The sequence below is a fragment of the Mobula birostris genome, chromosome 8, assembly GCF_030028105.1.
Source record: "Mobula birostris isolate sMobBir1 chromosome 8, sMobBir1.hap1, whole genome shotgun sequence".
In the NCBI taxonomy this organism is placed as follows: domain Eukaryota; kingdom Metazoa; phylum Chordata; class Chondrichthyes; order Myliobatiformes; family Myliobatidae; genus Mobula; species Mobula birostris.
Genome location: NC_092377.1, coordinates 1,643,311 through 1,666,997, shown reverse-complemented (window position 1 = coordinate 1,666,997; position 23,687 = coordinate 1,643,311). Strand labels below are relative to the sequence as shown.

General features: G+C 45.5%; 1 protein-coding gene across 1 annotated transcript; it reads right to left on the bottom strand.

The window, feature by feature from the left end:
- Positions 1-2,198: 2,198 nt before the first annotated feature.
- pomca (proopiomelanocortin a) lies at positions 2,199-15,686 on the bottom strand. Its single transcript, XM_072266966.1, has 3 exons — positions 15,665-15,686; positions 10,200-10,353; positions 2,199-3,029 (listed from the first exon to the last, which is right to left on the bottom strand). The coding sequence occupies exons 2-3, from the start codon at positions 10,323-10,325 to the stop codon at positions 2,238-2,240; spliced, it is 918 nt and encodes a 305-aa protein (XP_072123067.1). The 5' UTR covers positions 10,326-10,353; positions 15,665-15,686; the 3' UTR covers positions 2,199-2,237.
- Between the last annotated feature and the right edge of the window lie 8,001 nt (positions 15,687-23,687).

Sequence of the window (23,687 nt, the reverse complement as noted above, 5' to 3'; positions counted from 1 at the left end):
TTGATAAGCTTTCCCAGGGAAACCTTATAGTTATCTTAGCTAAGAGTGAATTTGGTCATGCCACGGTAACCTATCCTGGTTATATGGTGGGTCAAGGTGCCTTAGCTCCTCTTCAGGAAATTTCTGAAGTTCCCATTCCAACTGGGAAAAAGGCTCTCCGAAGATTTCTGGGAATGGTTAGATATCATAAGTTCTGTAAGAACTTTGCGATATTGCTCTTCCTTCCTTTGACTAATCTCCTGAGGAAGGGTGAAAAGTTTATTTGGACAGAACCTTGTCAGGAGGCATTTGATCAATTGAAAGCCATTTTATGTCATCAGCCTGCACTCAGGATACCTGACTTTGCAAAGCCCTTCTCTATAGCTGTGGATGCCAGTGATGAAGGTGCTGGAGCAGTATTATTACAAAGGGGGAATGCTGAGGTTGAACATCCTGTAGCTTACTTTTCAAGGACATTTAATGAACATCAAATAAATTATTCCACCATAGAGAAAGAGTTATTGTCACTGATTCTAGCTTTGCAGCATTTTGATGTCTATGTTTGCCCAGCTCAGAAACCACTTGTGGTTTATACAGATCACAAACCATTGGTGTTTTTGAGTAAGGTAAAGGACAAAAATAGAAGATTGTTAAACTGGAGTCTGTTTTTGCAAGAATATGATATTATGATAATTCACATTAAAGACAAAAACAATATAATTGCAGATCGTCTTTCCAGATGTTAAGCTTGCAATGTATTGTTAATAGTGAAGTGGAATCCGGTATTTGTATATACTTCTGCCATGTGTTATATGGTAACCATACATGTATTGTTTCACATACTGCAGTTTGCAGTTAAAATTTTGCTCTTCTAGATCAAAATTTCTGTTTTGGGGTAAGTGTTACGAACTCACAGGTTTCGTTTACTGTGGACTGTCACTTTAAAAGAGTGCTTCAGTGAGGCAGGACTATGACGTTGTTCACTGACTGACTCACAGCTTGTTCACTTTTAAAACAAGGACAGACAGTCACAGAGAGAGAGGATGAACTGAACTTTCATTCTTTACCATCTCAAGACTCTAAACCTTGTTCCCCCGAGCTCAATGGTTTGGAAGGTATATTTACACACACAGATACATAACACTGTTAACTTTGTTTATCTTGGTTAAGTTACTATATTATAAGCAGATATCAATAAAGATAGTGGTTTTAACATCAAAACCAGACTCCAGTGTGAACTCTATTGCTGCTGGTTTGTTTCTAAAATGTTACAATTTGTAACAGGAGAAAATCCAAAAATCTCAGATGCAAAGGGACTTGGGAGCCCTTGTGCAGAACACCCTAAAGGTTAACTTGCAGATTGAGTCGGTAGTGAGGAAGGCAAATGCAATGTTCGCACTCATTTCAAGAGGTCTAGAATACAAGAGCAGGGATGTGATGCTGAGGATTTATGAGGCACTGGTGAGGCCTCACCTTGAGTATTGTGAACAGTTTTGGGCCCCTCATCTTAGAAAAGATGTGCTGGCATTGGAGAGGGTTCAGAGGAGGTTCACAAGGATGATTCCAGGAATGAAAGGGTTATCATACGAGGAATGCTTGATGACTCTGGGTCTGTACTGAATGGAATTTAGAAGGATGAGGGGGGACTTTAAGATTCATTTAAAATAACCATTCTTGCAGAGTGGGTCAGACGATAGTGTTGGTCCGTGATTGAAGTTTGTGGGAGAGGAAAATTGGCACTAGCACAGAAGGGGAGTTGAAACCTAGTTGAGGTGAGATGAGGAGGATTTCTCAGACAAAGGCTGGTGAATCTATGGAATTCATTGCAATAGACAGCTGTGGAGGCCAAGTTATTGGGAATATTTAAAGCAGAGCTTGATGGATCCATGATCAGGCGGGACATCATAGGATACAGGGAGAAGCCAGGACAATTGGGCCGAGAGGGACTGGTGGAACAGACTCGATGGGTCAAATGGCCTACTTCTGCTCCTATGTCGTATGGTCTTGTGATCTTATGGTACTGACCATTCATGGGCCTGGTGAATGGGGTTAGGATTGAAGGGGCCGAGTGGTCTGCACTTCTTGTGCTGTCATATTTCACACCAAGGTCATAAACTAATGGAGGTAAGCAGACACTACTAAGACTGTGACCATTTGCAAAGAAAAACTTTATTTTTCAGTTTACCAATCACTCTAATATATTGATGGCAGGTCCTATCTCTTACACCCAGCCAGCTTTCATACTCAACTCTATCCATCTATTGATGGAAAGCCTGGGCGTCCTGGCCATCCTTGATGATGACATTCCGAAAAAGGGTCAATAGAGGTTTCTGGCCCTTTTCATCTGAGGATTTCATGAAGCCTCCATAGCGCTTGTCTTTGAGTGGGGAACTCCACCGAAAGTGACCGAATTTGTACTTCTCCACATCCTTCTTCACATCTTCCTCAGGCAGGCCACTCTTCAGGCTTTCCTGAAGCATGTCTTCTAGGTTGGTGAAATACATGTGGTCCTTCGGACCCCTGCCCCATCGGAAATGGGTCATTTTGTAATTCTTCTCATCCGTCTTGGTGTCTCCATGGAGATCCAAGTCACGCACTTCTAACATCTCTGCTGGGTAGTCAAAGTCGACAGATTCTTCGCGCTTGAATTCTGGCCCCACGTTCTCCCGTAGCTCATTTTCAAGGATTTTTGGGGAAACTTTGATGGGCCTCCTCTTCCTGCCCTTTGGCTTTCCCCAACGGAAATGTTCCATTGAGTAGGACCTTTTATCATTCTGCTTGGGAAACTGGGTGCCCATGTCTTCACTTCCCCTCTTGGAGGCTTGTGCGTCTAGGTACGGGACCTGGACAAGTCTTCCTCTGACCCCTTCATCTTTTCGCTTGCTGACTGATAACTCTGTGCTGTTGCCTCGCTTCTTTCCAAACTTGTTCCAGCGGAAGTGACCCATGACATAATTCCGGATGTTCTCTTCGATAGGCTGAAGCTGGCTGTTGCCAGGGTAGATTGGGGATTCCATGTTCTCGTCCACTTTGCAGCCATCAATGCATTCCTGCAGACAAGTGAAAAGATAGATCACATTCCCCTCTGTAGCGCCCATTGCATTCCCAGCAAACTATTCAGAAGAAAACTTGGTATTAGCCAAGGGAGTCATGTAGAGAGTGTCCCTGCAGGAAGTGGGTGGGTGGAGGTAACCGCTTGTTTGTGTAGAATCCTGTTGAAGATGATGGATGTTATGGAGAATGATGTGCTGCGTACGGCGGCCTGTGGGGTGGTAGGCAAGGGGAAGAGGAAACCCGTTACGATGGTGGGGGATATGGTGAGGGCACAGTTTAAGGCGAGATGTGTATTGGAATTATTGTCACATGTACATAGATACAGTGAAAAGCTTCTCTTGCAAACTGTTCATATAGATCAGACTATTACACAGTGTGACGAGGTAGAACAAGGGAGCACAGAACATAGAAACCTACAGCACAGTACAGGCCCTTCGGCCCACAATGTTGTGCTGACCATGTATCCCACTCTACAAACTGTCTCCGATTTCCCTACCGCATAGCCCTCTATTTTTCTAAGCTCCATGTACCTATCTGAGAGGATATCCTTAAAGACCCTATTGTACCTGCTTCCACCACCACCGCCAGTGGTGCATTACACACACCCACCACTCTCTGTGTGAAAACCTACCCCTGACATCCCCTCAGAACCTACTTCCAAGCACCTTAAAACTGTGCCCTCTCATGTTAGTCATTTCAGCCCTGGGGAAAAGCCTCTGGCTATCCACATGATCAATGCCTCTCATCATCTTATACACATCTACCAGGTCACTTTTTGTCCTCTGTGGCTCCAAGGAGAAAAGGCCAAGTTCACTCAACCATAATTTACATATTACTATTTAACTGTTTATGGTTTTATTACTATTTATTATTATGGTGCAACTGTAACGAAAACCAATTTCCCCCGGGATCAATAAAGTATGACTATGACTATGACTCTAAGGTATGCTCCCCAATTCAGGCAGTACTTATTTCTTGAACCTTTTGTAACCTTTCCTTTCCTTCTTAACTATATTTTCTACATCCCTTGTACACTATAGTTCCTGTACCCTACCATCCTTTCCTTGTCTCATTGGAACATACCTATGCAGAACTCCATGCAAATATCCCCTGAACATCGGCCACATTTCTGCTGTACATTTCCCTGAGAACATCTGTTCCCAATTTATGCTTCCAAGTTCCTGCTGATAGCTTCATATTTCCCCTTACTCCAATTAAGTGTTTTTCTAACTTGTCTGTTCCTATCCCTCTCCAATGCTATGGTAAAGGAGATAGAATTGTGATCACTATCTCCAAAGTGCTCTCCTACTGAGAGACCTGACACCTGACCAGGTTCATTTCCTAATATCACATATTATGTCAGGAAAGCTTCCTGAACACACCTAACAAACTCCACCCCATCTAAACCCCTCACTCTAGGGAAATGCCAATCAATATTGGGGAAATTAAAATCTCCCACCACAGCAACCCTGTTATTATTGCACTGTTCCAGAATCTGTCTCCCTCTCTGCTCCTTGCTGTTACTATTAGGTGATCTCTAAAAATCACCCAGTAGAGTTATTGACCCTTTCCTGTTTCTAACTTCTACCCACAGAGACACAGTAGACAATCTCTCCATGTCTTCCTCCATTTCTGCATAACGAAGTAGATTGTAAGGTTTTTCCAGTGAGGTTGGGTTCAATCAATAGCTCCTTTTAATATCAGAGAATGTATACAATATACAACCAGGAATTCTCACGCTCTGCAGACATCTTCGAAACAGAACTATCTCCAAAGAGTGAATGACAGAAAAATCATAAGAACTTCAAAGCCCCCTGCCCTCTCCCGTGACAAGCAGGAGCAAGCAGCATCCACCCTCCCCTACTTACTCCAGCTTAAAGCACCGCATTCCCACTACCTACCGTGCAAGCAACGTCACAGCCTCCAAAGAAAGACCATGATCTTCAGTACATCAAAAACTAACTGTTCATTCCAACAGTTGAACATCCCACAGGCTCTGTCTCTTACAAACGAGAGAGGGACAGGTTTCACTCCTCCCACAGCGACAGGGGAGACAACAGTCACTACTTTCATGTTACAGTCAGTTTGAAGTGTTGCTTTTTATTTTGAGTTCCCCAATTCGAGAATCTCTCTCTCTGTCTCTCTCCCCCACTTCTCTCAGAGAGAAGGAAAGGGAGAAGGTGAGGGAGACACTGCCTCAGAGAAGGGAAGGTCAGAGTGAATTTTAAAGACCCGGCACAGATGAGAGCTGGGATCAGAGTGAGATGAGGGGAGGAGGGGAAGAGGGGAAGAGGGGAAGAGGGGAAGAGGATTGGTATGTCTGCAGAGAGAGGAGGGTTAGGGTGTTCAGAGAAGGTGGTGTGAGGGGAAAATGGAGTCTCTGAGGATCCAAAAGCTGGTGTTGGGTCCTGAGAGACACGGGAAGGCAACTTGGTGGTGGGAGAAGGGGAGATGTGGGGTAACAGTGGTAGTGTGCAATGTCCTGGCCTGGAAGTGGTGTTGGTCAAGGTCCAGGTTGGAGTCGGAGTTGGAAGTTTTGCAATAGGCATTTGAAGGTGTTCAGGGTCATTGGGACCCACATTGATGGCAGTGAAATCTGTGTTCTGATCTGTTCCGGAATATTAGAGCCACTGAGGTCAGCAGCAGGGAACACGGTCTGGGGATGTCCCTGCCTGCCGATGTTGTCCATAGACGGGCGATCTTGCGAGCATTACTGAGTGTGAGAAAGGTGAAGAAAGCATAGATCCAACAGAGGATAAAGTATCCAGTAACTCTGCAACACTGTCTACCTGTGACGCCACTTTCAATGAAATATGGACCTGTATTCCCAGATTCCTTCATTCTATCACACTCCTCAATGCCCTTCCATTCACTGTGTAAAACCTACCCAGGTTGCTCCTACTGAAGTGATCTTCACACTTTTCTGCTTTAATTTCCATCTGCCATTTTTCAGCCCACTTGCCCAGCTGCAAGCTTTGATAGCCTTCCTTGCTGTATACTACACCTCCAATCTTGGTGTCATCCACAAATCTGCTGATCCAGTTACCCACATTATCATCCCTAGCCTAATCACAGGACAATTTACAATAACTAAGTAACTTAGTAACTGGCACATCTTTGGACTGTGGGAGGAAACCAGAGCACCCGTGGGCACAGGAAGAATGCACAGACTCTTTGCAGGTGGCACTGGAATTAGCTCCGAACATCCCACCCTGCAATATGAATGCACTAACCACAAGCTACAGTCACACTTTAAATCAGGACAATGCTCTCTGGTTTAGAGGAACGAGACGTAAGCTCTATGAATGGAATCCCTGCGAGGTTCACTGTGTGGTATCTTTTCTTTTACACAGGAGCAGAATTCGGCTGTGGAGTCTGCTCTGCCATTTCTTTTCCGGCTCGCTCCCAATCTCCCTCATTCTCCCTGTAGTCTTCCGTGCCCTGACTAATCAAGAACCTATCAACCTCCACTTAAATACACCCAATGACTTGGTCTCCACAGACGCCTGTGGCAATGAATTCTACAGATTCACCACCGTCTGATGAAAGAAATTCCTCATCCCTGTTCTAAATGGATGCCCTCTACTCCGAACCTGTGCCCTCTGCTCATAGACTTCCCCATCATAGGAAACATCCTTTCCCCATCCGCTCTACTGAGGCCTTTCAACATTCGATAGGGTTAAATGACGTCCTGCCCCCTTATTCTTCTGTGTTCCAGGAAACACAGATCCACAGCCATCAAATGCTCCTCATATGATGAAGCCTTTCATTCCCAGAATTGTCTCTGTAGAACTCCTTTGAACCCTCTTCATTTTCAGCATATCCATTTAGATGAGGGCAACATCAATGCTAACATTGCATTTGACCTCCTCTCCACCAACTGAAAATTAACCTTTCAGCAATCATGTACAAGGTCTCCCAAGTTCCCCTGCACCTTAATTTTTTTTAGAACTTTCTCCCTGTTTAGAAAATAGTCTATGCTTTTAATTCTTCTACCAAGGTGCAAGACCGTACACTTCCCAACACTGTATTCCATCTGCCACTTTGCCTATTCTCCTAACCTGCCCAAATCCTAGGCCATTTGGCCCAAGGTGTCTGCTTTGCCATTTTATCATGGCTGATCCAATTTTCTACTCAGCCCCAATCTCCTGCCTTCTCCCCGTATCCCTTCATGTCCTGATCAGTCAAGAATCTATCAACCTCTGCCTTAAATATACATAAAGACTTGGCTTTCACAGCTGCCTGTGGCAATGAATTCCACAGATTCACCACACTGGCTAAAGAAAATCCTCCTCATCTCCATTATCAAAGGATGCCCCTCTATTCTCTATTCTGAGGCTGTGCCCTCTGGTCTTAGACTCTCCCACCACAGGAACATCCTCTCCACACCCACTATCAAAGCCGATAGACTTTAAAGAGGTCACCCCTTATTCTTATGAATTCCAGGCCCAGAGCCGTCAAACACTTTTCATATAACAACCCATTCAATCCTGGAATAATTTTTATGCGACTCCTTTGAACCCTCTCCAGTTTCAGCACATCATAAGGGGCATGAAACTGCTCACAATACTCCGAGTGAAGCCTCACCAGTGCTTTATAAAGTCTCAACATTACATCCTTGCCTTTATATTCTAGTCCTCTTGAAATGAATGCTAACATTGCATTTGTCTTCCTCACCACAGACTCAACTTGCAAGTTAACCTTAAGGAAATCCTGCACAAGAACCCCCAAGTCCCTTTGTTCCTCAGTTGTTTGTATTTTCTCTCCATTTAGAGGGTAAGACATGAGAGAATAGAACCAATCAAGTGTGACAGTGAAAAAGTGTGTTAGGAACCGGAGGAGATGGCAGAGGTACTTTGCTTCAGTATTCATTATGGAAAAGGATCTTGGTGATTATAGGGATGACTTATAGTGGACTAAAAGCTTGAGCATGTAGATATCAAGAAAGAGGATGTGCTGGAGCCTTTGGAAAGCATCAAATTGGATAAGTCGCCGGGACCGGATGAGATGTACCCTAGGCTACTGTGGGAGGTGAGGGAGGAGATTACTGAGCATCATCAATGAGGACGGGAGAGGTTCCAGAGGATTGGAGGGTTGCAGATGTTGTTTCTTTATTCAAGAAAGGGAGTAGAGATAGCCCAGGAAATGATAGACCAGTGAGTCTTACTTCAGTGGTTGGTAAGTTCCCTAATCCAGGCAACATCCTTGTAAATTTCCTCTGCACTCTTCCTATGGTTTCCACATCCTTCCTATAGTGAGGCGACCAGAAATGAGCACAGTACTCCAAGTGGGGTCTGACCAGGGTCCTATATAACTGCAACATTACCTCTTGGCTCCTAAACTCAATCCCATGGTTGACGAAAGCCAATGCACTGTATGCTTTCTTAATCACAGAGTCAACCTGCGCAGCAGCTTTGAGTGTCCTATGGACTTGGACCCCAAGATCCCGTTGATCCTCCACACTGCCAAGGGTCTTACCATTAATACTATATTCTGCCATCATATTTGACCTACCAAAATGAACCACCTCACACTTATCTGGGTTGAACTCCATCTGCCACTTCTCAGCCCCGTTTTGCATCTTATCAATGTCCTGCTGTAACCTCTGAGAGCCCTCCACACTATCCACAACACCCCCAACCTTTGTGTCATCAGCAAATTTACTAACCCATCCCTCCACTTCCTCATCCAGGTCATCTATAAAAATCACGAAGAGCATTTGTGTATATGGATTTCAGCAAGCCACTTGACAAGGGACCCCATGTAAGGCTCATTGAGGAAGTAAGGAGGCATGGGATCCAAGGGGACATTTCTTTGTGGATCCAGAACTGGCTTGCCCACAGAAGGCAAAGGGTGGTTGTAGATGGGTCATATTCTGCATGGAGGTCAGTCACCAGTGGTCTGCCTCAGGGATCTGTTCTGGGACCCCTGCTCTTTGTGATTTCTTCTACCAAAGTGCATGACCATACACTTCACAACACTGTATTCCATGTGCTATTTCTTTGCCCATTCTCCTAAGCTGTCTAAGTCCTTCTGTAGCCACTCTATCTACTCAAAACTACCTGCCCCTCCTCTTATCTTCATATCTTCTGCAACCTTGGCCACTAAGCCAGCAATTCTGCCATCTAAAGCATTGACATATAACGTAAAAAGAAACGGTCCCAACACCAACCCCTGTGGAACACCACTAGTTACCAGCAACTAACCAGAAAAGTCTCACTTTATTCCCTCTCTTTGCCTCCTGCCAATCAGCCACTGTTCTATCCATGCTAGGATCTTTCTTGTAATACTAGGGCTCTAATCTTGTAAAGCAGCCTCATGTGTGGCACCTGTCAAAAGCTGTCTGAAAATCCAAATACACAACATTATGGTTTACATATTATTATTTGATTGTTTGTGGTTTTGAATTGCTATGTTTGCATTCTGTTCTTGGTTGGTGCAACTGTAACAAAACCTAATTTCCCTCGGGATCAATAAAGTATGTCTATCTATCTATCTATCAACCAATTCTCCTTTGTCTATCCTGCTTGTTATTTCCTCAGAGTTCCAGCAGATTTCTCAGGCAGGATTTTTCCTTAAGGAAATCAGCCAACATTGGCCTATATTTTTTATGTGCCTCCAAGTATACAAAGAGACATCCTTAGTAATCGACTCAAACATCTTTCCAGACCACAGAGGTCAGGCTAACTGGCCTATAATCTCCTTTCTTTTGCCTCTCTCCCTTCAAGAGTGGACTGATATTTTCAGTTTTCCATTTCTTTGGCACTATGCCAATATCTATTGATCCTTGAAAGGTCATTTCTATTGCCTCCACAAACTCTTCAGCTTTGTAGCTGAAGGGATTCATGGATGGTGTGCCCCAATTTCATTGCTTAGAACCAGGGCAATGGTTGCTAAGTAAGGGAAAGTGCAGATGCTGTAAACCTGGAGGAAAGGGAAGATAGCGGGAAGATCTGCAGGTGAGGGCAGCACTGAAGTGAAGACAATTGGAAATGAAAAGTTCAGGAGGGGATAAGAGACCAGGGGGTGGGCGGGTCTGCAGGAACTCAGTCAATCAGGCAACATCTGTGGAAGGGAATAAACAGTCAATGTTTGGGACCAGGGGCACACCATGTTCTTTGTCTGCAATCGGGACCAGCAGAGGCTCTGTCTTCACTGCCACTTACCTTCAGCTGCGGCACTGAGGAGATTTCAAGGCACTTGCTGTGTTCCTGGCAATCCAGTAGTTGGCCATTCACAGCCCACAATAAAAGCAGGACAGGCAAGAGGCATCGCCACAGTGACAGCCACATCAGAACCCGAAGTCAAGATCAGCAGTGTCTGCGGCCGATAAAAGAGAAACGATTTGTCAGTGAGCCCTCTCCCCCAGACACTGACTGCATCCCCATTGACGTTAATCCAGCTCCCTTACACGATCTGCCAGTGACCCCTCTCCCCAGTGACCTGTGTCACTGACTGTATTCCCACTGACTTTAATCCCAGATTCTTCACACTGTCCCTCAGTGACCCCCTCTCCCTAGTGTCACTGACTGTATCCCCACTGACATTAATCCAGCTCCCTCACACCATCCCTCAGTGACCCCCTCTCCCCAGTGACCTGTGTCACCGACTGTTTCCCCACTGACGTTAATCCCAGATTTCTCATACTGTCCCTCAGTGACCCCCTCTCCCCAGTGCCCTGTGTCACTGACTGTATCCCCACTGATGTTAATCCAGCCCCCTCACACCATCCCTCAGTGACCCCCTCTCCCCAGTGCCCTGTGTCATCGACTGTATCCCCACTGACATTAATCCAGCTCTCTCACACCATCCCTCAGTGACACCCCCTCCCCAGTGCCCTATGTCACCGACTGTATCCCCACTGACATTAATCCCAGATTCCTCATACTGTCCCTCAGTGACCCTTCTCCCCCAGCGCCCCGTGTCACTGACTTTAGGCCAAGTCTTTATGTATGGATTTTTGATTAGTCAGGGCATGAAGGGATACGGGGTGAAGGCAGGAAACGGGAATGAGAGGGAAAATGGATCAGCCATGATGATATGTCAGAGGAGACTCGCTGGGCCAAAAGGCCTAATTCTGCTCCTATATCTTATGGTCTTAACGTAGAATATTACAGCACAGTACAGGTCCTTTGGCCCACATGTGGTAACGACCTTTTAACCTACTCCAAAATCAATTTAACCCTTCCCTCCTACATTGCCCTCCATTTTTCTGTCATCCTTCTGCCTATCTCAGGGTCTCTTAGTTCATCCTAATGTAGCTGCCTCTTGACCCTTGGCGGCACATTCCACACCTACCACTCTCTGAGATCTCTCCCCTACACTTCCTGTCAATCACATTAAAATTATGCCCTCTCGATTTAGCCATTTCTGCACTGGGAAAGGGTCTCTGGTTGTCCGCTCTATCTATACTATTTATCATCTTGTACACCTCACTCACATCACCTCTCTCCCTCCTTCAGTGGAGAGAGAAAAGCCCCAGCTTGTTTAGCCTGTCCTTATAAGACATGCTCCCTAATCCAGGCAGCCCCCTTCTAAATCTCCTCCACAGCTTCTCTAAAGCTTCCAAATCCTTCCTACAATGAGGTGACCAGAAGTGAACACAATACTACAAGTGTGACCTCACCAGGGTGTTATGGAGATGCAACGTTAACTCGCGGCTCTTGAACTCAGTCTACTGACCAATGAAAGCCAACGCACCATATGCCTTCTCAACCACCCTATCAACTTTGGCAGTAAATTTGCAGAAGTGGACCCCAAGATCCCTGCATTTCTCCGCCCTGCCAAGGATCCTGTCATTACCCCTTCAACTTCCACCATCTAAAGTGAATCACTTACCACTTTGCCGGGTTGAACTCCATCTGTCACAGTTCAGCCCAGCTCTGCATCCTATCAATGTCCTGTTGTAGCTTATGGCAAATTTCTACCCTATCCACAACACCACCAATCTCTGTGTCACCTGTAAACTTTTTAACACAGCTTGCCACTTCTTCATCGAGAGCAGTTATAAACATCAGGAAGAGCAGGAATCCCTGAACAGATCCCTGTGGAACACCACTGGTCACCGACCTCCAGACAAACACCACCAAGATACGTGCTAGTTGGCATTGGGATATATGACCATGTTCGATGGCAACTCACAAAACTACTAGGTATACTTCTTGTGAACTATGATCACTGCAATCCACAGCCTGTAATTTCCCTTCAAGAAGCCTGCTTTTGAACCACCTAAACAAACTGGCAATTTTCTCATCTCTGTTCTAAGAGGATACCCCTCTATTCTGAGGCTGTGCTCTCTAGTATTTGACTCCCCTACTATAGGAAACTAATATGTTCTCACCAATAATTGATAGTTTTCAATGATATCCCTCCTTCATTCTTCTAAATTCCAGCAGATACAGGACCAGAGCCATCAAGTGGTCCTCATATATTGACTACTTCATTCTCAGAATTATTCTTGTGAACGTGCTCTGGACCATCTCCACAACATCTTTTCTTAGGTAACGGGTCCAAAACTGCTCAGATTGCCTAGCCCCAGATCCAGAAAGGCCTCTGCTCTGACTTTCCAGTTTAATCACTTTCTTCCTATCACTGGGTGACCAGAATTGCACATGATACTCAAGTGCTTATACAACTGTAATATAACAGGCTAATTCCAGTCTTGATGAAGGACCTCAGCCCGAAACATGGACTCTACTCTTTTCCATAGATGCTGCCTTGTCTGCTGAGTTCCTCCTGCATTTTGTGCGTGTTGCTTGGATTTCCAGCATCTGCAGACGTCCTCGTGTTTGTGAGTTGGAATGCTAATTCCTGTGCTCAGTGCCCTGTGCAAATAACGGAAGTGTGCCAGACAGCTGCTTCAATGCTCTGTCTACCTGTATCTTCACTCTCAGGGGACACGTTGTGTGAGGAAACTTTCCTGAACACTTTTAACAAATTCCATCTCATCTCATGCAAGCCCTTTGCACTGTCGCAGGTCCAGTCACTAAGAGGGAAGTTGAAGTCACCATTATATCCCCATTATTCCTGCAATCTCCCTACCCAGTTGTTTTTCTGACCACCCCTGACTTCGAGGGGAGGGGAATCAAATGTCCCATCTCATCAAAGTGATCACCCTCTACTTATGTCTCAGTTCCAACCACAAAGCCTCTCTGAACAGTTCCCCAGGAATACCCTCTGAAAATACTGTGCAATCTTCTCTTAATCAAAAACTCAACTCTCCCTCCTCTCTTGTCCCCACCTCTATCACACCTATTGTATCTGTACCATGGAACGTAGAGTGACCCTTCTCGACTATGTATGTGTTATGACTGTATTATCCCAGTACCTCTCAGAATCCCATCAGGTCCCCAGTCCATGACCATGATTGTTCTTGGCAGATTTTTCTACAGAAGTGCCTTCTTCTGGGCAGAGTCTTTACCAGATGGGTGACACTAGCCATTATGTAACCATATAACCATATAACAATTACAGCACGGAAACAGGCCATCTCGGCCCTTCTAGTCCGTGTCAAACTCCTACTCTCACCTAGTCCCACCGACCTGCACTCAGCCCATAACCCTCCATTCCCTTCCTGTCCATATACCTATCCAATTTAACTTTAAGCGACAACATTGAACCTGCCTCAACCACTTCTACCAGCTACCACTCTCTGAGTAAAGAGGTTCCCCCTCATGTTGCCCCTAAACTTTTGCCCTTTAACTCTCAACTCATGTCCTCTCGTTTGAATCTCCCCCACTCTCAATGGAAAAAGCCTATCCACATCAACTCTATCTATCCCCCTCATAATTTTAAACACCTCTATCAAGTTCCCTCTCAACCTTCTGTGCTCCAAAGAATAAAGATCTAACTTGTTCAACCTTTCTCTGTAACTTAGGAGATGAAACCCAGGCAACATTTTAGTAAACCTCCTCTGTACTCTCTCAATTTTATTGACATCTTTCCTATAATTCGGTGACCAGAACTGTACACAATACTCCAAATTTGGCCTTACCAATGCCTTATACAATTTCAACATTACATCCCAACTCCTATACTCAATGCTCTGATTAATAAAGGCCAGCATACCAAAAGCCTTCTTCACCACCCTATCCACATGAGATTCCACCTTCAGGGAACTATGCACCATTATTCCCAGATCCCTCTGTTCTACAGCATTCTTCAATGCCCTACCATTTACCATGTATGTCCTATTTTGATTAGTCCTACCAAAATGTAGCACCTCCCATTTTTCAGCGTTAAACTCCATCTGCCATCTTTCAGCCCACTCTTGTAACTGGACTAAATCTCTGCAAGCTTTGAAAACCTACTTCATTATCCACAACTCCACCTATCTTAGTATCATCTTCATTCTTACTCATCCAATTTACCACCCCATCATCCAGATCATTAATATATATGACAAACAACATTGGACCCAGTACAGATCCCTGAGGCACACCGCTACACACTGTCCTCCAATCTGACACACAGTTATCCACCATTAATCTCAGGCATCTCCCATCCAGCCACTGCTGAATCCATTTTACTACTTCAATATTAATGCCTAACGATTGAACCTTCCTAACTAACCTTCCATGTGGCATCTTGTCAAAGGCCTTACTGAAGTCCATATAGACAACATCCACCACTTTACTCTTGTCAACTTTTCTAATGTCCTCATCAAAAAATTCAGTAAGATTTGTCAAACATGACCTTCCACGCACAAATCCATGTTGACTGTTCCTAATCAAACCCTGTCTATCCAATACCCTTATCAATACTCTTCAGAGATTGTCTGCCTGGTGTCAGTGGTCGAATAACCAGGACTTGTAAAATGCACTAACTGCTCATATGATCATCCACCACTTGCTCACATGGCTTCACATGAATCTGATCGGGGGCTAAGCAGGTGCTACATCTTACCCAAGAGTGACCTGTAGGCTAGTGGAGGGAAGGAGTGCCTTATACCTCCTTTGGTAGAGGCATATCTCCACAGTGCCACCCAGTGTATTCCCTGGAGTGTTTGAAATTTCCACCCTGGGTAAAGATTCTATCTCAGCCTTTCATAATTCTATCAGGTCACCCTTTTGCTCCCACTGTCCCAGAGAAAACAATCCAATTTTATCCAATCTCCAAGTTCAAAACCTCAAAGTAAATTTATTATCAAAGTACATATATGTCACTATATATAACACAGAAATTCATTTTCTTGCAGGCATTCACAAAGCTATCCTTATAGCTAACACACTCTAATCCAGGTAGCATCCAGACGAACCTTTTCGGCCCCTTCTCCAAAGCCTCCACATCCCTCCTATAGCGAGCCGATCAGAACTGGATGCAAGTCTGCAACTGCAGCCTATGCAAACTTTTATACAGCCTCAGTATGACATTCCAGTTTTCACACTCAACATCACAACAGATGAAGACAAGTGTGCCTTACGTGTTCTACACTTCCCAATCTATCCCAAGGCCACCCTAAATCCCATAGCCTAGGATGAGGGCTTCTTTTGGGTTAGTGACGCTTCAGTACAAATATTGAGTATTAAACAAGGCTGAACAGTTTTGCGTTCCAGTTGAAAGTATTCTCTCTCTCTCTCTCTCTCTATGTCCCTGGCTACGCTTACCCAGTAAGTGAAGGAAACAATCTTACCTGGCCTCGCTGAAGTGTTGCAGTCGCTTTGGGTGGCTGCTACTCTATCTCACAGCCCTTTTATACCCATCCCTGCCTTTTGTGTTTCTAGTCATCTCGTCATCGTAATGTGATTAACCTTTTCATGGACAATTATCTCCTCCACGGTGGAACAGGCAAGATGGTGAGACACAAGTGAAGGTGACACTTGAGAAGGTGGGACCCACTCCAGCCCCTCACAGAGGGATTAGCACATTTCCACACACAGGAAATGTTCAACAATCCCTCAAATCCTCCTGCCTTTCACTGGCTGCTGATGACATTTTTTTTAATTTCACAACCTTCCTAGCCATCAAATGCTGATTATAAGCTTCACTGAGCATTTTCACAGAAGCTTTTCAGCAAAGCTGTTTTTAACAAGGCTGCCAATTAATGGCAGGAGCATGGCAATCCCACCCCCACTGCCTTTTGTACTCTGAACTTCTCCGGTGTCACGGCCAATGACAGCTGGCCTGCATCTCCAACTGGAACTGATGTGTTTCCAGGATTTAAGATCCAAGGCTCAAGATTGTTCCACGTCATTTCCAGTACACAAGTGTAAAGCAGAACGAAATAATTGTACTCTAGATCCGATGAAGCACAAAAAACACACACGTAGGAAAACTGTTTCTCCTCCAACCTGAGAGTGACCTCATCGTGGCAGTAGAGGAAGCCATGGACCAACATTTTGGAATGGATGGGGATTGGAATTAAAATGGTTGGCCACTGGGAAATCCTTCTTTTGGCACAAGGAGCAGAGGTGCTCGATGAAACAGTCCTCCGATCTATGATGAGCCTCACCAAGGTAGAGGAGGCCACACTGGGGGCACTGAGTACAACTCCGAGTGAAGTGTTACTCACGCGGAGGGACAGCTTTCAGATGGTAAACACAAAATACTCTGCAGATGCTGGGGTCAAAGCAACACTCACAACACGCTGGAGGAACTCAGCAGGTCGGGCAGCATCCGTGGAAACGATCGGTCGACGTTTCAGGCTGGAACCCTTCGTCAGGACTGTAGGGGGAAGGGGCAGAGGCCCTATAAAAAAGTGGAGGGAGGGTGGGAAGGAGAAGGCTGGTAGGTTCCAGGTGAAAAACCAGTAAGGGGAAAGATAAAGGGGTGGGGGAAAGGAGGCAGGGAGGTGATAGGCAGGAAAGGTGAAGAAAGAATAGGGGAAAACACAATGGGTAGTAGAAGGAGGTGGGACCATGAGGGAAGTGATAGGCAGCTGGGGGAGGGGGCAGAGTGACATAGGGATAGGGGAAGGGAGGGGGAGGGAATTACCGGAAGTTGGAGAATTCTATGTTCATACCAAGGGACTGGAGACTATCCAGACGGTATATGAGGTGTTGCTCCTCCAACCTGAGTTTAGCCTCATCATGGCAGTAGAGGAGGCCATGTATGGACATATCTGAATGGGAGTGGGAAGCAGAGTTGAAGTGGGTGGCAACCAGGAGATCCTGTCTGTTGTGGCGGACGGAGTGGAGGCGCTCGACGAAGCAGTCCCCCAGTCTGCGTCGGGTTTCACCGATGTAGAGGAGGCCGCACCAGGAGTACCGGATGCAATAGATGACCCCAACAGACTCATAAGTGAAGTGTTGCCTCACTTGGAAGGACTGTTTGGGGCCCTGAATGGTGGCAAGAGAGGAGGTGTAGGGACAGGTGTAGCACTTGCGCTTACAGGGATAAGTGCCAGGTGGGAGATCCGTTGGGAGGGACGTGTGGACCAGGGAGTCGCGGAGGGACTGATCCCTGCGGTAGGCGGGGAGGGGTGGAGAGGGAAAGATGTGCTTAGTGGTGGGGTCCTGTTGAAGGTGGCGGAAGTTGCGGAGGATAATGTGCTGGATCCGGAGGCTGGTGGGGTGGTAGGTGAGGACAAGGGGAACTCTGTGCCTGTTGTGGTGGTGGGAGGATGGGGTGAGAGCCGAAGTGTGGGAAACGGAGGAGATGTGGGTGAGGGCATCATTGATGACAGCAGAAGGGAAACCATGATCCTTAAAGAAAGAGGATATTTGAGATGTCCTGGAACGGAAAACCTCATCCTCGGAGCAGATGCGGCGGAGACGGAGGAACTGGGAATAGGGAATGGAATTTTTGCATGTGGCGGGGTGGGAAGAGGTATAGTTGAGGTAGTTATGTGAGTCAGTGGGCTTGTGGAAGATGTCAGTGGACAGTCTGTCTCCAGAGATGGAAACCGAGAGATCGAGAAAGGGAAGAGAAGTGTCCGAGATAGACCAAGTGAATTTGAGGGCTGGGTGGAAGTTAGAAGTAAAGTTGATGAAATTGACAAGCTCAGCATGGGTGCAGGAAGCAGCACCAATATAGTCGTCAATGTAGCAAAGGAAAAGTTGGGGAGCAGTACCAGAATAGGTTTGGAGCAGAGACTGTTCCACATAACCTACAAAGAGGCAGGCATAGCTATGGCCCATGCGAGTTCCCATAGCTACACCCTTAGTCTGAAGAAAGTGGGAAGAGCCAAAAGAGAAGTTATTGAGTATGAGAACCAGTTCCGCCAACTGGAGGAGGGTAGTGGTGGTGGGGAACTGGTGAGGTCCATTATCCAGGAAGTAGCGGATGGCTTTGAGGCCGTCTTGATGGGGAATGGAGGTGTATAGGGATTGGACATCCATAGTGAAAATGAAGCGGTCGGGACCGGGGAACAGGAAGTTATTGAAGAGGTGGAGAGCATGGGATGTATTCCGGATGTAGGTGGGGAGGGACTGAACTATGGGTGACAAAATAGAGTCCAGGTAGGCAGATACAAGTTCGGTGGGACAGGAGCAGGCAGAAACTGGGCAGATGCCGCAATTATTTCACTTTCAGGGATGAGTACCAGGACAGAGATTAATGAGGAGAAACAAGTGGGCAAGGGAATGGGAGAAATTTACTAGACGCTAGAAGAGACTAGAATACTACAGCACAGTACAGGCCCTTCGGCCTTCGATGTTGTGCCGACCCATATTATCTTGCATTCATTGTCAGAGCTCAGGCCAGGGGCAGTGGAGAATGTGCACAGAACACACAGTGGGTCTATAAATGTAAACAGTCCCAGATCCCTTCACTTTATATTTTCCCAGTTTATTCCAGAATAAACACTCAGAAAATAATTTTTAAAAATCTTGATATTCACAATATTACAGCAAATAGGTATTATTAATAGTAAAGACATTTTCAAACTTCAAGGTAAATTTATAATCAAAGTACACGTATCTTACCATATATATGGCTTTATAAAGTGGATGTGGAGAGGACGTTTCCTATAGTAGGGGAGTCCAAGACCAGAGAACACGGACTCAGAATAGAAGGGTGTTCTTTAAGAATGGAGATGAGGAGGAATTTCTTTCACCAGAGGGTGGTGACTCTGTGGAATTCTTTGCCACAGGCAGCTGTAGAGGCCAATTCTTTATGTTTACCTAAGCCTGAGGTTGATAGAATCTTGATTAGTCGGGGCATGAAGGGTTGGGGGCAAAAGGTAGGAGACTGGGACTGAGAGGAAAATTGGGTCAGCCATGCTGAAATGGCACACCAGAGTCGATGGGCCAAATGGCCTATTTCTGCTCCTATATCTTATGGTCTTATCTTATATATAACCCTGAGATTCATTTCATTGCGAGCATTCACAGTAAATACAAAGAAACGCAATAGAATCAATGAAAGACCACACATAACAAGATGAACGAACAACCAAGGAGCAAAAGACACAAACTGTGGAAATACAAAAGAAAAAAAATAATAAATAAACAATAAATATCAAGAACATGAGATGACAAGCCAATGGAAGTAAGTCCGTAGGTTGTGGGAACAGTACAGTGATGCCATGAGTGAAGTTGAATGAAGTTATCCCCTCTCGTTCAAGAGCTGGTGACGATATTCCCTCCTGCATTGACACAACAAGGTGTTGTCAGTCATTTGCCGTTGCTGCCAAGGCGACCATGTTGACTGTCTGCACAAACAATGCTCTGTGAGCCTTTGATGCACAGTGAGTGACTGATTGTTTGCTACTTATCAGATGGATGATGAAGGCTGTTCAGCAAACCTTCTTCCATCAGTCCTTTTCTTTCAATGGATTTCATTAAACCCAGGCCCTGCTGAAAGCCTTGAGAAATGATTCAGACAGGGACTAAGTGAATGATGTCCATTAGCAGAGTAGACAAATCTGCCAATCTATTTCTCTCCTGCCACCCAGCATCAGGGCCCCATCTGTGTATTCGCTGAGCCTAATGTACGGAGATAGACAAGGACCTTTTAGAGGATTTAGCAAGTTATTAGGAGGAAGTTGTAACATCTGGGACCCAGCATGTTCTTTCTCCGTCAGACTGACAACAGCCGTGGAGGAGGGGAAGGGAATCACAGAGATGATGATCGGATCCCTGCACTGAGGTGGTAGCCTGCATCACCAAACTCATTTCCTCAACACTGTGTCCAACCAAAAGTTCACTAGACACAATCCAGAGGAAGGAAGAGGAGACACACTCCGTTGGTCAGGGTTGAACAGGGTTGCACCCTAGCTGTCACACACAAGCCAGTACACAAGGCAAGTGGGTACGATATGGAGAGCAAGCTGTTGCCCGTGTAGCAGGCTCCCCCTCTCCATGTATCTGATGAGCCCGAATAAACGGCAGAGACCAATACAGTTTGGCAGCAGTGGCATCGCAGGCGTTGCCAGTCAGTGTTGAACTCAACGTAGGACTGCCTTAGAGACTCCAACTCTGGATTTTCCCCCACGAGTGGGTACAGCCACAAGGCAGCAGAGGTTTGAGATCAGAGTTTTCCTTCTCCTGGATGAGCTGCCAGCCACGGTTGACGATCCCTATCTGCCCAAAGCAACTGGTTTTAAGGTGCCCATAACCCGCTTTTGCCTCTTCTCCTGTCAGTAGATACGTTCCCTCTGGGTTTTGTAGTCAGAGGTTCCTTAAGGATGTCATAGCTGGGGGGTGGGAAGGGAGGGGGGTGGGGGTGCAGTGTGAACAACCTCCCACTATTGATGAAATGCATCTCAATTAGCCTCTGAGGGAGACACAGCAGAATGGGATACCGGCGGGAAAGCCTTGATCAGAAATCAAAAACAGGCTTTTATCACTGACATATGTAGTGAAATTTGTTATTTTGCAGCAGCAGTACAGTTTAAGACATTAAAAAACTGTAGATGACAAGAATAAATCTATATTAAAATAAATAAAGAAATAGTGCAAAAGGAGCAAAATAGTGAGATTGGGTACATGGACCATTCATAAACCTGATGGCGGTGGGGAAGAAGCGGTTGCTAAATCACTGAGCGTTTCCTGCACCTCCACCTTAATGGTAGCAATGCGGGTGGGCATGTCCTGGGTGATGGCGGTCCTTAATGTTGGATGCTGCCTTTTAGATACATCACTTTTCGATGATGTCCTGGTTGCTAGAGAGGCTAGTGGCCATGATGGAGTAGCTGAGTTTACAATTTTCTGAGTTTTTTCGGATCCTGTGCAGTGAATCCTCCATACAGACAGCGACACAACCAGTTAGAATGCTCTCCACAGTATATCTGTAGAATTTTTTGTAGTCTTTGGTGACAGACTAGATCTCTTCAAACACCAAATGAAGTATAGCTGCTGTTGTACCTTCTGGTCACCTTATTACAGCAAGGATATGGATACTATAGAAAGAATGCAGAGATTTACAAGGATGTTGCCTGGATTGGGGAGCATGCCTTGTAAGAATAGGTTGAGTGAACTCAGCCTTTTCTCCTTGGAGTGATGGAGGATGAGAGGTGACCTGACAAAGGTGTATGAGATGATGAGAGGCATTGATCGTGTGGATAGTCAGAGGCTTTTTCCCAGGACTGAAATGGCTAACATGAGAGGGAACAATTTTAAGGTGCTTAGAAGTAGGTACAGAGGAGATGTCAGGGGTAAGTTTTTTACTCAGAGAGTGGTGAGTGTGTGGAATGGGCTGCCAGCGACGGTGGTGGAGGTGGAAACGATAGGGTCTTTTAAGAGACTCCTGGATGGATACATGGAGCTTAAAAAAATAGAGGGCTATGGGTAACGGCACAATAATAATAGGGTTGTTGTGATGGGAGGTTTTAACTTTCCTTATATTGATTGGCATCACCCTTGCAAGGGGTTTAGATGGGGTGGAGGTTGTTAAGTGTGTTCAGGAAGGTTTCCTGATGCAATATATAGATAAGCCAACTAGAGGAGAGGCTGTACTGGATCTAGTATTGGGAAATGAACCTGCTCATATGTTGGTGGGAGGACATTTTAGAGGTAGTGACCACAACTCTATCTCCTTCACCATAGCACTGGAGAAGGATAGGAGCAGACAATTTGGGAAAACATTTAATTGGGGGGTAGGGGGAAATGTGATGCTATTAGGCAGGAGCTTGGTAGCATAATTTTTCTCAGGGAAACGCACGTCGGAAATGTGGCAAATGTTCAGGGAACATTTGCATGGTGTTCTGCATAGGTATGTTCCATTGAGGCAGGGAAAGGACGGCAGGGTTAAAGAACCATGGTGTACAAAGGATGTAGAAAATCTAGTTAAGAAGAAAAGAAGAGCTTATGAAAGGTTCAATAAACTACGTACTGTTAGAGCTTTAGAAAATTACAGGAAGGAGCTGAAGAATGAAATTAGGAGAGCCAGAAGGGGCCATGAGAAGGCCTTGGTGGACAGGAGTAAGAAAAACCCCAAGGCATTCAACAAGTATGTGAAGACCAAGAGGATGAGCCGTGTGAGAATTAGACAAACCAGATGCGATAGTGGAAACGTGTGCATGGAGTCAGAGGAGGTAGCGGAGGTACTTAATGAATACTTTGCTTCAGTATTCACCAGGGAAAAGGACCTTGGAATTTATGGAGATAACTTACAGTGGGCTGAAAAGCTTGAGCACATAGACATTAAGAAAGAGGATGTGCTGGAGCTTTTGAAAAGCATTAATTTAGATAAGTCTCTGTGTCCAGATGAGATATACCCCCATCTACTCTGGGAATCGAGAGAGGAGATTGCTGAGCCTCTGTTGATGATCTTTGCATCATCAATAGGGATAGGAGAAGTACCCAGAGGATTGGAGAGTTGCAAATGTTGTTCCCTTGTTTAAGAAAGGGAATAGAGATAACCCAGGAAGTTATAGATCAGTGAGTCTTACTTCAGTAGTGGGCAAGTTGTTGGAGAAGATCCTGAGAGGGAGGATTTATGAACATTTCAAGAGACATAGTCTGATTAGGGATGGTCAGCATGGCTTTTTCAAGGGCCGGTTGTACATTACGACCCTGACTGAATTCTTTGAGGATGTAACAAAACATATTGATGAAGGCAGAGCAGTGGATGTAGTGTATACAGATTTTAGTAAGGCATTTGATAAGGTTCCCCATGCAATGCTCCTTTTGAAAGTAAGGTGGCATGGGTCCAAGGAGACCTTGCTTTGTGGATCCAGAATTGGCTTGCCCACAGAAGACAAAGGGTGGTTGTAGACGGTTTGTATCCTGCATAGAGGTTAGTGACCAGTGGTGTTCCACAGTGATCTGTTCTAGAACTCCTCCTCTTTGTGATTTTTATAAACGACCTGGATGAGGAAGTGAGAAGGGTAGGTTAGTAAGTCTGCTGATGACACAAAGGTTGGGGGTGTTGTGGATAGTCTGGAGGGCTGTCAGAGGTTACAGTGGGACATCAGTAGGATGCAGAACTGGGCCGAGAAATGGCAGATGGAGTTCAACCCAGATAAGTGTGAAGTGGTTCATTTTGGGAGGTCCAATTTGAACACAGAATATAATATAAATGGTGAGACCCTTGGCAGTGTGGAGGATCAGAGAGATCTTGAGGTCTGTGTCCATCGGACATTCAAAGCTGCTGCGCAGGTTGACAGTGTTGTTAAGAAGGCGTATGCTGTGTTGGCCTTCATCAACCATGTGATTGAGTTCAAGAGCCGTGAGGTAATGTTGCAGCTATATAGGACCTTAGATAGACCCCACTTGGAGTACCGTATTCATTTCTGGTCACCTCACTACATGAAGGATGTGGATACTATAGAA